This window comes from Oncorhynchus clarkii, chromosome 19 (genome assembly GCF_045791955.1).
Source record: "Oncorhynchus clarkii lewisi isolate Uvic-CL-2024 chromosome 19, UVic_Ocla_1.0, whole genome shotgun sequence".
Classification (NCBI taxonomy): domain Eukaryota; kingdom Metazoa; phylum Chordata; class Actinopteri; order Salmoniformes; family Salmonidae; genus Oncorhynchus; species Oncorhynchus clarkii.
Genome location: NC_092165.1, coordinates 16,424,487 through 16,440,073, shown reverse-complemented (window position 1 = coordinate 16,440,073; position 15,587 = coordinate 16,424,487). Strand labels below are relative to the sequence as shown.

Here is a 15,587-nt window from a genome sequence, read left to right as displayed (position 1 = left end):
CACAGATTTCTCTCTTTCTGCAGAGTTAGCGAATCTAGAACCACGTTATTCAATGCTCTTTGGGGGGGGGGGGAAACTAAGATGGTGGATGGATATCTTTGTGATGATGGATATTTTTGTTTTGCCTGACGGAGGCCTTCGGGTATGGGTTTAGAGGGTTCCCGATGACCAGTGATGAATATCGCTGAGCGTCCAAGTCATTTGGACTGGATCTGGGTTTTAACAGATTAAGTACAATTGGCTTTTTTTTGTCATAGCAATGCAGGGAGAAGTGAACAGTGGGCTGGGCTGCACATCAGACAAGGATAGTAGACTTTTTTTCAAAATACATTTTTAAGAAATATTTGAAGGTTATGGCACAGAGGGTTCAGAAACACTCTGACAAAAGGGGGGGGGGGGGTACGGCTGCAGTCTCGCTAAGGCATTAGTAAGCAAGTCATCACCGAATTCTTTGTTAATCAAACCAGTAATGGTGTGCACGCAAGGATCAAAAGGTATGCATGAGCATACACAGAGAAAGCAAAAACCTGAACAGTGTTCCACTAGTTTACTTAAGTGTGATTTCGCGAGGGCATTTTCCCTATGCGCAGCAGCAAGGAGCGGAAGGAAGCCTGTTGGGGTCCACATCTGGAGCTAATATTCACATTTGACACCAAGACTTTCTGTATCACACACAGAAATACCGTCTCTCTACTAATTGTGTGTTAACATGGCTTTCAGCCAAATATCCCTCACTGCGCTAATTAGATGAACCCAAAACCCTTCAGGAGCAACACACATCCAATGTCATGAACAAACACTTTATCTTAAAAACCCAGAGTGAAAGGGTGTGTGTAGTGTGTGAAAGAGAGAGGACGGTGGGTGGGGGCAATTTAGTATGGGGGGGGGCTAAGAAAATGATCTAGCTGCCTCCGAGTAGTCTAGGAACGGGAGTCGGGACGCAATCTGCAGTACATCTCCAGCTCTCTGTAAAGTATGCAGCACTTATGGACACTTTCCAACTCCCTGTTGTCTGGGCTGTTTCCTTCGCCCAGCCAGACAGAGTCAGGGCCCAGTCAGTGGGGAGAGATCACTCAAAGCTCTTAACATCACAATAGCTGCAGGACGTCCGGCCGAGCTGGACCCGCCCTCGCTGGGGTGTGAACCCTTTACGCATTGCGGTGGAAGTCCAGCTAGGCAGACAGGCAGGCAGTCACACCTCCTCCAGAGACCACAGAGTGCAGTTGATTGACACTAATTTCAAAGAAAACGTGCCCCTCCTCTTCGGCTCTGCTCTACTTCGGGAAAAGCACAATAGAGACAGAGAGAGAGAGAGAGAGAGAGAGAGAGAGAGAGAGAGAGTGTCCTTCAGCTCCGTACAGATGAGGGGAGTTGGACTAAGAATATCATAAGGAGTATGATAGTATGAAAATGTATGCATGCACTACTGCACCACCCAGACGGTGGTGTTGCTCTGGATAAGAGCATCTGCGAAAGGACTCAAATGTAAATGTAAAATGTATGAAATGTACAATTGATTCATATTTCTCAGAATGTAATGACATTGAAAACACTACAGGCCCCCACAACATTTTTCCACAATGTCAAATATCCTTTCCTGATAAATCAAAGCTTTTTTACACGTGACTAAAAGCAACATTTCCCATTGCCAACCACTGTGTTAGCAGTCAAATAGTGAAATGGTTGAATCTCTTCCTCTCCTCCAACGTTATCCAATACAGCTCAATGGAACTCCCAGAATCCCCCTCTCTGGTGTGAGTTTCTGTAACGCAGTGATGTCATTTTTACAGCACACAAGGGTTCTATATAGAGAATGATGGATGTTTGTGTCCGTGTGTTTCGACTGGATACAGTCCCAGTGTTTTGAGGAATGAATGGATTCTATGGCAGCCCTTCTTCTAACCCTCTACTGTAGTCAGTTATTAGTATAGCTGCCTGGCTCCAAAGACTCACAGTGGGGCTTGGTATATAGGCACTAGCACTAGGGCTTGGTATATAGGCACTAGCACTAGGCAGTGGGGCTTGGTATATAGGCACTAGCACTAGGCAGTGGGGCGCAGGCAGCATGTCAAGCATGCCAAGACGAAGTCACCCTTGCAGGGGCTGTTAAATAATGCAAATGTCATTTCGGAGTTAGGGAGCGAGGGAGCGAGGGAGGGAGGGAGGGAGGGAGGGAGGGAAAAGTGAAGAGGGGGAGATTGGAGAGATGGAGGGAGAAAGGGGGAGAGACCGAGAGATGGGGAGAGGATGAGAGCAAAAGAGAGACTGTAGGGCAGGGGGGGGGGGGAATGGCTGAGATAAGTGTGTGTGAAAGAGAGAGATCGAAAGAGAGAGATAGAAAGAGGGGGGGGGAGAGAGGAAGAGAGGGTGAGAGAGAGATTGAGGGAGCAGCTAGGAGACTGCAGATGAATAGTTAATTCATACAGTAGCTTCTGGGCATGTGCAGTGTTGTAGGAGATCTGTTTCTCCTCTCTTTAGGGTCATTTAGCTTTTTTGTTTATTGTTCTTATTTCCTGGTAGATTTTCCTGTCCATGTTCTCCATTGAAAATGGGATAACCTGGCAAAATAAAAGTAAAATAAAAAGTTTAGTAACCTTGTCTGGTTGTCTTAAGCTCAGTTGCTGTAATTGAAATGAGGTGCACCAATGCATCAACTGAAATGTCATGCATTTTGTTTTGATGCTCACTTTTGACTTACCAACGGAATGGTTTCAAATAACCGACAACAGGCAGTAGAAATGAAAAACACGCTCGTTGACCCTGTGTATCATTTTTGGAATGTGGAATGAATGTACCAGACCCAAACCCTGTTTATCATCACAACGAAACACTTCTTCAGCTTCAGATAAGACTAAGATAAAAGGTAAGGGGAAGAAATGGTTTATGACATTTTAAAACCGTTTTCTGAGCATCTTTGGAGCCTGGTGGGGAACATGAATGAAACATGTTCTTCTATCCATTCCCTACATTTGACAGTGGTTTAAGCCTCTAACACATTCTTATTGGTCTCATTTAGCGTTGTTTTCATGCAGGTTTGCAAAGTCACAGTGACTGGAGGAAAATTCATTGAAATGACCATTTTGTCGGGTAATTGGATTCTTGACAAGAAAAGGAGCTTGTTTTATATTCCGTTTTACATTAGATACTCGGCGGACATTGTTTTTTTTGTGTGTTTTTTTTAAAACTCGACAATAGCTATTGAACCAAACATGCCATGAGTATGAAAATTGTATATTCTGAATCAGGGGTGAATGGAGAACAATCCACGCTTTTTTTTTTTGATTTTTTTTTAAATTAAAAAACAATTTCGGATTTCAATCTTCAAATCTCTAAAACAAAGCGTGCCATGATAATCGAACCAGCAGCGTAACACCCTGCATCTTGCATCTGAAGTTAAGCAGGGTCTGTCCTGTTCGGCCCCTGGATGGGAGACCAGATTCTACTGGAAGTTGTGTTGGAGGGCCATACTTCCCTCTGGTCTGAGGAGATCTCAATGCCGCAGTGACGGGGACATTGTCCTGCATAGGATGCCGTCTTTTGGGTGGGACTTTAAAAATCCTATAGCATTTATTGTAAGAGGAGGGGTGTTAACCCGGTGTCATGGCTAAATTCCCAACCTGGCCCCATTCCATCATGGCCACCTAATTATCCCCCTCATTCCTAATCGGCATATATCACTCCTCACCTCTCTAGCTGATGTGTGGTGAGCGTTCGGGCACACAAAAAATGTCCCCGTGCCTCATCCAGACGGGCGCTGCACATTGATGGTGGATGAGGTGAGTTTCCCCCTACTGTGTAAAGCGCTGCGAGTACCTCAGTTGGTAGAACAGCACTATATAAATCCAATCAATTATAATCCGATATAAAACACATTGCACCTCGGCGCAGTACCGTACTATATAGACTAGAACGCTGACTAAACATCGTGCAACCACCAATAAATCAACATATCCATTCTAATGAATTAACGAGCTAACGAAATGGTGCATGACGTGAGTAACCTACAGAAGAAACTTACGTCAGCTGAAGTGTGCATTCACCCTATTTGCGAAAACATTTAGGTCAGACTTTTGAAGGTACATTTATTAGAGAGTTTATATATAGCTAATCTGGGGTATCAAAGTGGCGGTTTGCCAAACGGTGTAACCTAGTAGCCAAATCTTGGGTAATAGGGGGAGCAGACGTTGCAAGTCCGGGGCAGTTTTTGCAGTAGGCTTTTGTCAGTGAAGGCGTGGGACGTTTGGGAGAAGGTTGGTAGAACTCCATGTGATTACCCACCTCTCCTCATCATCAGACAGCAACTGCAGTTCCCTCCCCTGACGCGCGTGCAGTCGTTGTGCAGAAGCCAGGAAGACGGTGGAAATACAGCAGGGATGCTCAGAGTGAGCATCTAAGGATCTCCACACCCTCTTTATTTCGCGACAACTTCCATATTTTCCCAGGATAACTTTGCTATTTTGAGAGATCCAAGGCGCTCGGAAAGGTAATCGCATGTCCCGATCGCAAGACACAAGAGATGTTGATGTTGTGGGACGAATTGGGAGCTGTCCCCCCAACAATGGTGCTGAAATCGCTCCTCGCCCGAGAAAGGAAGTGATTTTTGCCGTTGCTTTTGTAGCTGTGTGTGGGTTCAGACAAGGTTATGTGTCCCGAATAAAGGGGAATAATTTTTTTAAAAACATGATCGTAGGCCCTATTCATTTCAAATTAGCCATGATTGGGATTATGGTTAGGCTACTTGGGACGTCGTAGGCTACAACTCACGGTGCATATGGGTTTTAAACCATATGACTGACCATTGAAAGTTTGACATTAAACGCGGATTATGGACTCGAGGAATTGATTAGCCTTATATATTTCCCTGATCAAATGAACGCTGTTTTCGGCATTGGGGTGCTATATCGTGTCTGGTAGCCTATGCTTACATGAGGCTGCTTCTTCCCATTTGATGTACAGTACAGGAAAGCTTGGCCCCATGCAATGTACTAGGCTACGTTATACCAACGTTGGGGCGGTTATTTACGACACCAGTGCCGTCAATTTATAGCCTTTTTTTTTTTTTACAAAATATGCCCCAAGAAAACCGCTCTAAATTGACCTCTCCGTCAGAATAAATTCATAAAATAGAGTGGGCTATACATTTGAGGTTAGCACTACCCGGAGGAGGTGTAGCCGACAACGCATCTTGTTTGTAAATCACACCATTCAATTTGCTAACTAAAAGGAGGGAGCAGAGACACACGGTCATTGATGGAGAAAGTGAGTTATGGGCCAATATAACCACTGAACCTCTACTGTCTTAATTTCTAAGGTTTCCTTCTCCTGGCACCTGGGAAGCATCTGTCCTGTCTGAGGTGAAACTGTGAATCTGAGGGGAGGCAAGACTTAAAGCATCACCATGAATTTTGTAATGAAGGCAGCTATGGGAGGTAAGTTGATTAACGCGTTGCACCATTACCAGGGTCGTGTCGGACACTCAAATGGCAATGCAGCATATACTGTACACGGGATGGGAAAATACATTACGTGTGCCATTCTTTCAACTCTATGAAGTATTTCTAAGTTAATGAATAGGTATATAGTTATACGCTATATCCATAACATGTATTTTTTTTAGACTAACGTTGTCCCTTTGTCGTTATGGACCAAACTGATGTAGACTATATTAGAAAAAGAAAAAAGGTCAAACTTGATAAGTGAACACGTAGTCTTGACAAATATAATGCTGTACACCTGTGGTACTTTTTTCATCATATTTGCTGGGGTCTTCTGCATTGTTGGGGTCTTCTGCTGCACTGGCTGAGCAGCCTATAGAGATTGTGTGTGGGAGTCGAGATTGCGAGAGGTAGCCTACATTTCTCATTGAAATGCAGGACCAACCACCAACTCTCTGCATAGCCCCGTGCTCTCTCCCGTCTCCATGATAAGAATCCCGAAACAAACAGTAGCATTGCCCCTTTCCCACATACCAGCATTTAAAGTGTTTGATTGCAGATGCACACAGCTACACTCTAATTCTACTTCACACTCATATAATCTAGCCTGTTATCTGTGAATATCAACCAAATGTTTTTGTATCAATTGAACTAATTTAGGCTTCACTAAATGCATTTTTTCCCTTACAGTTAACTTTGAGATACTTGTCACAAATATAATGTTGATTGTCAGCCAACACATTTAAGCAGATAACTTTCATTCATTGGTCCGCCGGTAGTCCACTTAAAACAACAGAGCCTGAATGCAGAGGTACAGCGAAGACAGTAAAGCTGAAGGGATGGACTCCTCAACAGACACATCAAGGAATTAAATACGGCAGTCAATAAATGATCATTTAAAAAAAACTTGATGAACATAACATAATTAACAACTAATTATTATCATGTTTTAAATATATATATATATATATATATATATATATATATATATATATATATATATATATATATATATATATATCACACATTTATCCAGAAATCTCATCTCTGATTTCCATGTATCTGAACTCTTATACATCCCTGCATGATGTCTGTCACCTGACCGATGAAAAACAATTCCACACGGACAATCAAGCTCCAGGTAGCTGGTGACAGAGGCCAGAATCCACCACACTCACTGACTGCACCATCACCCAACTGTGCTTCCCAAATGGCACCCTATTCTCTACGCATAGTGCACTACTTTTGACCAGGACCATATGGTAATAGGCAACCATTTCAGACGCATCCCCAGTCTATTGCTGCTTGCAGTGTGCACTTGCACCCTTCCTGTCATGGATTGATGTGCTTTGGCTGGAGGGAGTTTTCAGCATTGTAAAATCCATGGCGGGACGCATGAGTGGAAAGGTGGGAAAATCGGGATGCAGGCTATGTAGCCTTTTTCAGTGGAATGGTTAGGTGATGTCATCTTTTGGCTCAGGGCCTGATTTGATTGGGGTGCGGAGGGGGGGCACGAAGAAGTGCAGAAGGAGATTATTGACCAGCCTCTTCAGATTGCTGTTATGGCATATGACTCGTACACATGTTAGTACAACTCTCCTCTGTGTTACACTCCTCTTCCGATTGCCTGGGACCGTATTTACAATGCGTCGGAAACGCTGATCGATCTAGGATCAGTTTGGCTTTTGAAATCATAATGGATAAGGGGGCGGATCTGATCGTAGATCAGCACTCCTAGATCAGCACTCACTCCACTGAGACATTTTGTGAATAGAGGCCGTGAATGCCGAAACTGGATGTGCAAGCTATTTTATGATAGCAGACATACACTCAATGGAATCTAGGCCAAGGTGTGTCTTATTGCTGACTTGGCACAAACCGGATCAGACCGAGACCCAGTGTGTCATCATGACTGAGGCAGCAGCTCAAGATTCATCTGAGGAGGATCTGAACTTGAGCAAGACCAGTGTCAGACCAAGACCTAGTCCTTCAAATGAACCCCACAACACGCCACCACATAGTGGAGCCTAATGGGAAACATTGGAATGGAAGGGGGGAAAAAAACATCCACGCACAGGACTATGAAAGACTAACAGCCAATCGGAAAACAACCTCCTTTCCTCTAGCTAGCCTATTTCCCTTTGGCGTCTGCCAATCTGAAGGGACCAGATCTGATAGTTGTAAGATCCAGTATAACGGTGGAGCTTCGGTCCACCTAGACTTCAATTGAGCCTAGGGGAGAATCAGCCATATTTCTCACCTCCAAGAAAAGCTACAGTTTTATTGAGCCTGCAGGGAATCTATCCTGCTTGTGAAGGGTACTGTACTGCCAACAGAAAATAGAATGGAGGCATCTTCAGATGCTCTTCTAGCTCGATAATTGACTGAAAGTCAAAGCTAATCTCATTATTCGAAAGCACTTAGATGAGATTGTATCAGCGAGAGGGTGCACTAAACTGCTTCCTGTATCTCCCAGACTCCCTCCCTCTGTACTGCAAAGCTAATCATTTTCCTTAGTGAGTGTGTGACCTTGAGTTCCTTCAGTGCACAGCCCAGAATCTATAAATAAGGAATTCTACCCCACCAATGTCAAAACGGTAGAGACAGTAGAACTGTAAGTAGAACTCTTCGTCATCCCGAGGAGTGGGATGGCGGAGAGGAGGAGGACGACAAAGAGGAGGACGAGGAGGAGGGGGAGGAGGGCGAGCAAGACGGTTTATGAGATGATGCATAGTTACACAGTTTCATATAAAAGGGCCCTCTTTAATCCTTAATCTAATGTGCCCCACGACGGCATGAAACACTCCTTCCTCTTCAAAGCACATGGCGTGCAATGAAACAGAAAACACACACTGCAGTCATCATCAGAACACGCCACCAAGAACCAGCTGTGGCTATTTATAACTATTGCCCATATCAACTCACAATACAAACTCAGAGAGAGAGACAGACAGAGAGAGGGAGAGAGAGAGAGAGAGAGATAGAGACAGAGGTGGGGGGTTGATGATGCTGCCTATTACTAAGCACAGCTGTTTTTGAAACTGCTGAAACTAACCTGGACTGGATATAGCCTGGTTAAACCAGACTGCTCTGCTGAGTGTGCTCCCCAGTGATTGTATGGTGTTCAGTTTGGTGGCACCATGCTATATAACCTGGATTCTATCTGATCAGGGAGAGAATGTAGATTTGCAGTCAGCTCTATAAGCCCTGACCCACCGACCGGCTACAGGAGCAGCAGTCTCCCTTTTCTCTCTCTATCTCTCTTGCTCTCCGTTTTGCTGCAGTTCTTTTTTATGCTGATGAGCAAGAAAAAGAAAAAAAACAGACTAGCAGCTCACTCCAGGGGGCACAACAGTCTCCTGGAATTCCCTCTTTCTTTCTATCTCTCTCTCTTTCTCTCTCCCCCTCCCTCTCTCGCATGACCAAGCATGCAGTCGTGAGGCACTGTCGGGCAATACCTCGGACTGTAACAGTTCTGCTCATTTGGCAGAATGCTTGCGACTGTGACATAACATTTTTCCTGACATTCAGCATTTCTCTGCATTGAAACGTGCGAGTGAAACTTGGTGTTACGAATGGATGGCTCCACATGAGAACACGATTTAGTTTCTCGTTGTGTGAGGATCGCCGAAAACAGTTCATCTCGTTGCATATTCTGTACTGGGGAAAAAAATGACAAGAGTGCTCCCTCGTCCTTGTCCCAGTGATCTAAAAAAAAACCTCAAATGTGACTACTTCACTGATTGTAAGGCGCTGGATGTCGATTGAAAGTTGCTCTGGATATTGTGTCTGTGACTAAAAATGTATGTAAATGCGGTCTGTTTGGGCCTACCGTACAATATGACAGTCTATGTTAAAAGTAAGTAAGCTTGTCTGACAGTTGCCAATGGCTGTGTCCGAGATCATCAAATCCATGATGCGTTGTGGGTAAATGGTGACTGACTGACTGATCTACAAGTAATAATGAGTAGTTATTTCTGGTGCAAGGTGATTTGTAGATCAGTCAGGTCGGCAGTCGCCTGCACTGTCGGCTGCAATGTCGAACAAGCCCTTTGTCTTTGTGTTACCCAGGAGGGCCACCTGATGTGGGCAAGATGATGGGAGGAGACAAGGAAGAGCCCGACCCCGATGCAGAGAAGAAAGAGGAAGAAAGACAAGAGGCTCTGAGGCAGCAGGAGGAGGAGAGGAAAGATAAATATGCAAAGATGGAAGTGGAGAGGGAATCAATGCGACAAGGCATCAGAGACAAGGTAAACTAAATAATACATGTGACGTTGAACAGTTATACACACTGCCTTTCTATCAGCTGGCAATTTTAGTTCATGTTGGGCCCTGAGTTCTCTCTTTACCTCTTGATCTGAGCTGGAAAAACTCCCGGGCCCTAGTTATTACTAAAAACAAACCATTTCTTTTGGTGAGAAGTAGGCAGATCTGAAGCCGAAAGAGAAAGGAAATTCACAAGGCCTACTTCACCCCTACTCTATCAAGATGTTCCAACACACAGCTTTGACCTAGTAAAGTAGCTATGTTGGCTTATTGCACTTGTAAGGCAAGTTGCTTAGGATTCTAACCTTTTCAAACAGCCTAAATACACTAACAAAATAAACATTTTAATTACTGTACAGGAAGTGAAAATGAGTTTGGTCCGACGGTATAGAGCTGCTAGCTATCCTGTTACCACACTGGCAGAGGCCCCAGTGAGAGCAGGGGTCAGCTAATAGAGCTGCAGTCGAGGCCACTGTTCACTCGCTTGACAGTACTCGCTTGACAGCAACAAAACAATTTCCCCCTTTTCATGGCATGGCCCCCCATTTTTTGGAAGTTTAGCGCAGATTTTTTTCACTTAACAAAAAAAAATGTCATACACGACAAGGCTTACTCGAGGCGCTAGGCAAAAATGAAAGGTCAGTTTTAAACGTCAGAAAAGGGAAACTATTGTAAAACGATGTTTACTCATATCTGGCTACTGGAAGGACTACATTTCCCATGTTACAACGTGTTTAAAGCGGTGCTCCTCTTCAGCTGCCTGATGCACTGCTGCTGCATAGTTGCTAGTGGAGGTTGCTATGTAACCACTAGCCACCACAGTGCAGGAAGATAACTGCTAGGGAATAGAGACTCTGAAAAGCAGAATGGCAGAGGCAGCCAAAGACAGGATGACCTCTGCCTTCCAGCCCGCCTTTCCCTCATCCTCAAGGTTGCTCTCTCTCCTGAATTCTCTCAACGGACTATGATATCAAGGTTGATGTCAGCTTGGTAGCACTGGCCTACACTCTTAGAAAAATGGTTCCAAAAGGGTTCTTTGGTTGTCCCCATTGGGGCGGCAGGTAGCCTAGTGGTTAGAGTGTTGGGCCAGTAACCGAAAGGTTGGTAGAGTGAATCCCTGAGCTGACAAGGTAAAAATCTGTCGTTCTGCCCCTGAACAAGGCAGTTAACCCACTGTTCCTAGGCCGTCATTGTAAATAAGAATCTGTTCATAACTAGTTAAATAAAAGGTTACATTTAGTTTTGTTAAATAGGAGAACCTTTTTTGGTTCCACGTAGAACTATTTTGGGTTCCATGTAGAACCACCTGTGGAAAGGGCTCTACATGGAACTCAAAAGGTTTCTATCTAGAACCTAAAGCGTTCTACCTGAAACCAAAACGGTTTCTTTAAAATGTTCTCCTATGGGGACAGCCGAAAAACCCTTTAAGGTTCTAGACTTTCTAGACTTTTTTTCTAACAGTGTAGTAAAACACAAATAAAGACATATTTATAAGAGACTAGTAGAAGCAGAGAAGAGTTGTAACAGCTCTGTTTTTGAAAGGAATAAAAAAACAAAACCGTTTTTTGACAGATCCTAAAAATAACCCAAAAAAGCACAAAGGCGCTAGTAACAGCTGTGCACAATATGTCAGAGGAAGAAGAGTTGGGTTTCTGTTCTGAGAGATAAATTAATTAGCACAGATTTGTGTTTTCACTCTCTCTGTCACACACACACACCACACATGCACAAAACTCTCTCTTACTTCTAACAGAGTGGGTGACATCACATCTCCAGGTTTCTGTTATTTAAGTTAGAAAATAGATTTTTGTAACATGCTGTTACGTAGGTCTACTGTACAACAATGGCTCACACTACATTTGGTATTGAATCCTGTCCCATTTTCCTGTAATATATAGCCCTGGAATAGCCCTTACCCAGGGTTCCTCAGGGTGTGCAGTTTTGTGCAATAATACACCTAAATCAAATAAGTCAAGGTCCTCAGTCTGGACCTTGACTAGCTGAATCGGGTGTGTTACTGCAAGGTTGGAACGAAAGCCTGCACTTCCCTTCCAGTAGTTCATTCAAAAACGTGCAGCGGATTTGAAGAATATGTCCAAAAACAACATTCTTCTTGTACAGCAAGAGGGCGAGTTTTAATACATCTTTTCCATTTTGAGTTTTTTTCTTTCTCCACAAGATGACATGCCATGCATTCTCCTAGCACAGTGAGAGCACAAAGAATGTTATTTTGGTCTAACCCCAGAGGCCTGTTCCAGTCAGTGGTTTTGATTGAATTACAGCTAACGTGCAATCAGCATCGAGGTCACAGACCCCAGTAATGTGCAGCAGCATTACAGCATTAGAACAGAATGGGTGTGTTTGAGCGGTAAGCCTCACGAAACCGAACTGTAGACAAAAGTTGGAGAGGGAAGTCGGGGGAGGTGCATCTGCAACAGCCCGAAGGTCGGATACTGTAGTGGGTTTCCCGACCCCAAGGCACAGATCAACATTGCAGTGTCAACATTGTTATTTTTTAAAATTCTGTATAAATATCAAAATAAACTTTTCTATACCCCCATAATCACCCACTCACAAACCGAAAACATAACGTTTGTACAACTAATTGGTTAGAGAGAGAGGTCTCAAATGTCACTTTCATTTGTATCCCCTGTAGCTTTAGAATCCTGGCAGCGTTTGTTCCCGTTTCAGTCAAATTTTTGTCCACGTTCACAAGGGTCAGATAAAAACAAACAAACAAACAAACAAAGTGACAAATAGTTCCTCCCACAATGCAGGTGAAGGCTGCACGGTGCAATTGGTGAGAAGGCGACTTCATAAGAAACTGCATGACCTTTGATCAGTAGCAGTGGGTGGGTGAAATCACTGAGGAAGCCAAGCCAAGTCGGTAAAAAACACACACATTACAACAGATGTTGTGATAAGTGTGTTGTTTGCTCTATAACCCATTCGATCATACACCACCGTGATATACAATAAGGCTGTGACAACAAAAAGACAGGTCACAAAGTGGCAGAATAAATTCAACAACACAAACGTTTGTTTCATCTAAAAAACAGAAGGCAACTTCTGTCCGGTGAAGTCCACAAAGCAAATATAAAATATATACATATATTATATACAAACAGTTATCACCTGAAGCAAGTTCATGTTTGACGGTTTATTAAAACAACTACTGATTTAGAACCACAGCACAAAGACAAAAAGGAGCACCGCTTTTCCAGCACCATTTCAACATCATGTGGCTGTCCATGGTACTGATTTCTGTGTGTGTGTGTGCACAAGTAAAACACTTTTTTTTTTTAATTACTCACCCTACTTGTAGACTAGTTGAACACAAATGCCATCCTCCTCCCTTTTATGTTGGGAAAACAGTCTGTGGCTCTATCGTGCAGTGCACTTTTAGTTTTTGTTGTTCCTTACAAGGGGAACAACGAACCAGCTAAGATAGCTAGCTAGTTAACGGGCTCCTTCTAGGCGACATCTAGGATACATATTGAACTTCAATCGTCTCAGTGGCCAGTGGTACAACATATTAATTTAGGGTTAGATCTGAATCGCCTTCATCATTCTTTGTACAGGCCAATGACTAAGTAAAAACTATAATTCAAAATCCCCATTTCCATCCATGGCTTAGGAAAAGGCCGATTTAGCAAGCTAGCCACTGCAGGACGTCAACACAAGCAGACCAAAAACAGAGACGTTTTTCTGAAAATTATGTTTTTTGATTGGTCTGAAGACAAATCCAAACTGGCCTCCCTTGCGGGGTGTTTTGCTGCACCAGGACAATCCACAGTTGAGCTCAGCTCAATAATTATTGGCTAAATACTTTATAATTGTTTCATCAAGGGTGGCCAAATGCTTGCTGGCATCAATCATTCAAATGCTACGGCGACAAAATGTTATACTATTTTGGTCCAGACAGTATCAGATACATGGAATACACACACCGAGACAGAGGGGCTCTGTTTCCCTCACTCGTTGATTTCTCCGATGAGATTCAGCAACTTGCGAATTGACAGAAAATTATGAAAACACAGAGAGAGACAAAAGACAAATTATTTTATAATTGTATTTTTTTTTAATTGTATTTGGGTACGCCTGGCTTCCCTTGGCAGCCATGAATACACACCACTGCCTTTGATCACATGAGTTTTGTAAAGGCCATGCAATCGACATCTAGTCGCAAGTCAGTCAATTTTCATAACCATAATGCAACACACTTTGAAAGGCAGTGACCAACGACGTAACAAAAGTTATGCGCTCGAACGCGCCCAATGTTTATGTTGCCAAATTATTGTTAATGCCGTTATGAAGTACATCATTCTAATATAACTCCACCCCCACTATATTTCCTGACCCAATGCTTAAATGTTTTGTTATTCTTTACATTATTATTGCATTAAAAGAGGGAGACCATTCCTGTGTCCTTTCCCACCTCCCTCCTAACCATGTGGCGTTCATAAGAAGCGTATTTTCTGAGACAATGTTATTATAACGCTGTTACTTTTACTATCCGTTTTCTCCAGAGGGCAGTCTGACACAATGATAGTCATCTCTATTATAAAGCTTTCATCATGTTTTTCCAGTACGGAATTAAGAAGAGGGAGGAGGCTGAGGCTGAGGCCCAGGCTGCTATGGAGCAGTCTGCAGAGGGCAGTCTGACCCGCCCTAAGTCGTCCGTGCCCAAGGGCTGCGGAGACGACGACGACGAAGAGGAAAGCATCATGGACACGGTCATGAAATACCTCCCTGGTCCTCTCCAAGACATGCTGAAGAAGTAGCCGAGCAAAAACGTTTGTTGGAGTTACATTAGGTTGTTAAGGTATCCTTCTTGGTGAGAGTTTTAGATTACTTTTCTGCCCCCCTGCAGCAGAGAGTTAGCAACGGAAATTACAATTTTAAAAAACATTCCTCGCTTCACCTGTTTTAGGTTGGTTGGAAAAAATGAAATAATCATACGTCTTTCTAAAAACAAAAACATCAGAGAATAACACTATAAGCCATATTTTATCTTTAAAGGAAATTTGAAGAATCATATCATGATGTTAGGGTAATGTTTGGTTTTGTCTATGAGGTTTATGTGAAAATGTTTGCACACGTACGTACGTATATATGTCCATATACTGTGTCGTCATGTCTAGCTCGGTATGGCCCGTTGTAGCCATAGGTCTAAACTACATTTTATATTCCAATTCTGTGTACCTTTCGTCTTTGCATGCCATTTGTCAAGTCAAGTTGTGAATATGTACAATATCCTTTTTTCCTCTCGTAGTCACGCAAAACTATATGGCAATAACTCTGATTTTGAATGTCGTTATATTATCATAAGGTATAATGTAATAATGGTTATAAAATGTACGCATTCAGGAATTTCATTTACATTTTTTGGGGGGACGGGGAGGATGACCAGGGTGTATCAGTACTACTTAAAACGTTATGCTTCGACATTAAACCGGAATTCAACAACAACGCTATCAGGATTTGCTATATATATATTTAAAAATAAGTTATTTAATCATGATTTCTAAAGCTATTACAAAATCTGTGTTGACTGGAGGGCTAGCTTTTCCATCACCTGAATAAAAAGGGACATCTGTTTTCCCACTGAACTGCCAGAAGGTTGGTCAAAGTCATAATTAGCTAAGAACAGTTTAAGAATGAAGAGGGTAATAATGCTTGATCATTCTGTTGTACTTGGTTGTGGGTTGGTTGTAAGAATGTAGTGTTGGTAATCAGAATGGAATGCTATCAGCAATAAAAGGGCCATCATGTATGTTCTGCTTGAGAATTAATAAAACTGGTTCACAGACACAAAGGTTGTTTTTTTTCCAATGCTGTGGGAGGTATATGTCTTGTTCTTTAGGGAGATTACATTTGAGAAGG

At 43.0% G+C, this 15,587-nt stretch overlaps 1 protein-coding gene across 2 annotated transcripts; it reads left to right on the top strand.

Annotated features, from left to right (window-relative positions):
• Nucleotides 1-2,542: 2,542 nt before the first annotated feature.
• LOC139374134 (complexin-1-like) lies at nt 2,543-15,519 on the top strand. 2 transcript variants are annotated; one of them, XM_071115135.1, is made up of 4 exons: nt 2,543-2,863; nt 5,312-5,429; nt 9,507-9,685; nt 14,291-15,513. In XM_071115135.1, exons 2-4 carry the CDS (start codon nt 5,399-5,401, stop codon nt 14,483-14,485), a joined length of 405 nt encoding a protein of 134 aa, XP_070971236.1. In that variant the 5' UTR covers nt 2,543-2,863; nt 5,312-5,398; the 3' UTR covers nt 14,486-15,513. The 2 variants fall into 2 exon arrangements, with proteins under 2 accessions (XP_070971236.1, XP_070971237.1); XM_071115136.1 differs by lacking the exon at nt 2,543-2,863 and adding an exon at nt 4,205-4,483 and having other exon boundaries at nt 14,291-15,519.
• Nucleotides 15,520-15,587: the final 68 nt, after the last annotated feature.

Bases quoted from the DNA above. Each gene is read 5' to 3' on its own strand.
- LOC139374134 (XM_071115136.1), top strand. From the start codon at position 5,399: ATGAATTTTGTAATGAAGGCAGCTATGGGAG. The intron at 5,430-9,506 runs GTAAGTTGATTA...TGTGTTACCCAG, and splicing joins AATGAAGGCAGCTATGGGAG to GAGGGCCACCTGATGTGGGC. The intron at 9,686-14,290 runs GTAAACTAAATA...ATGTTTTTCCAG, and splicing joins GACAAGGCATCAGAGACAAG to TACGGAATTAAGAAGAGGGA.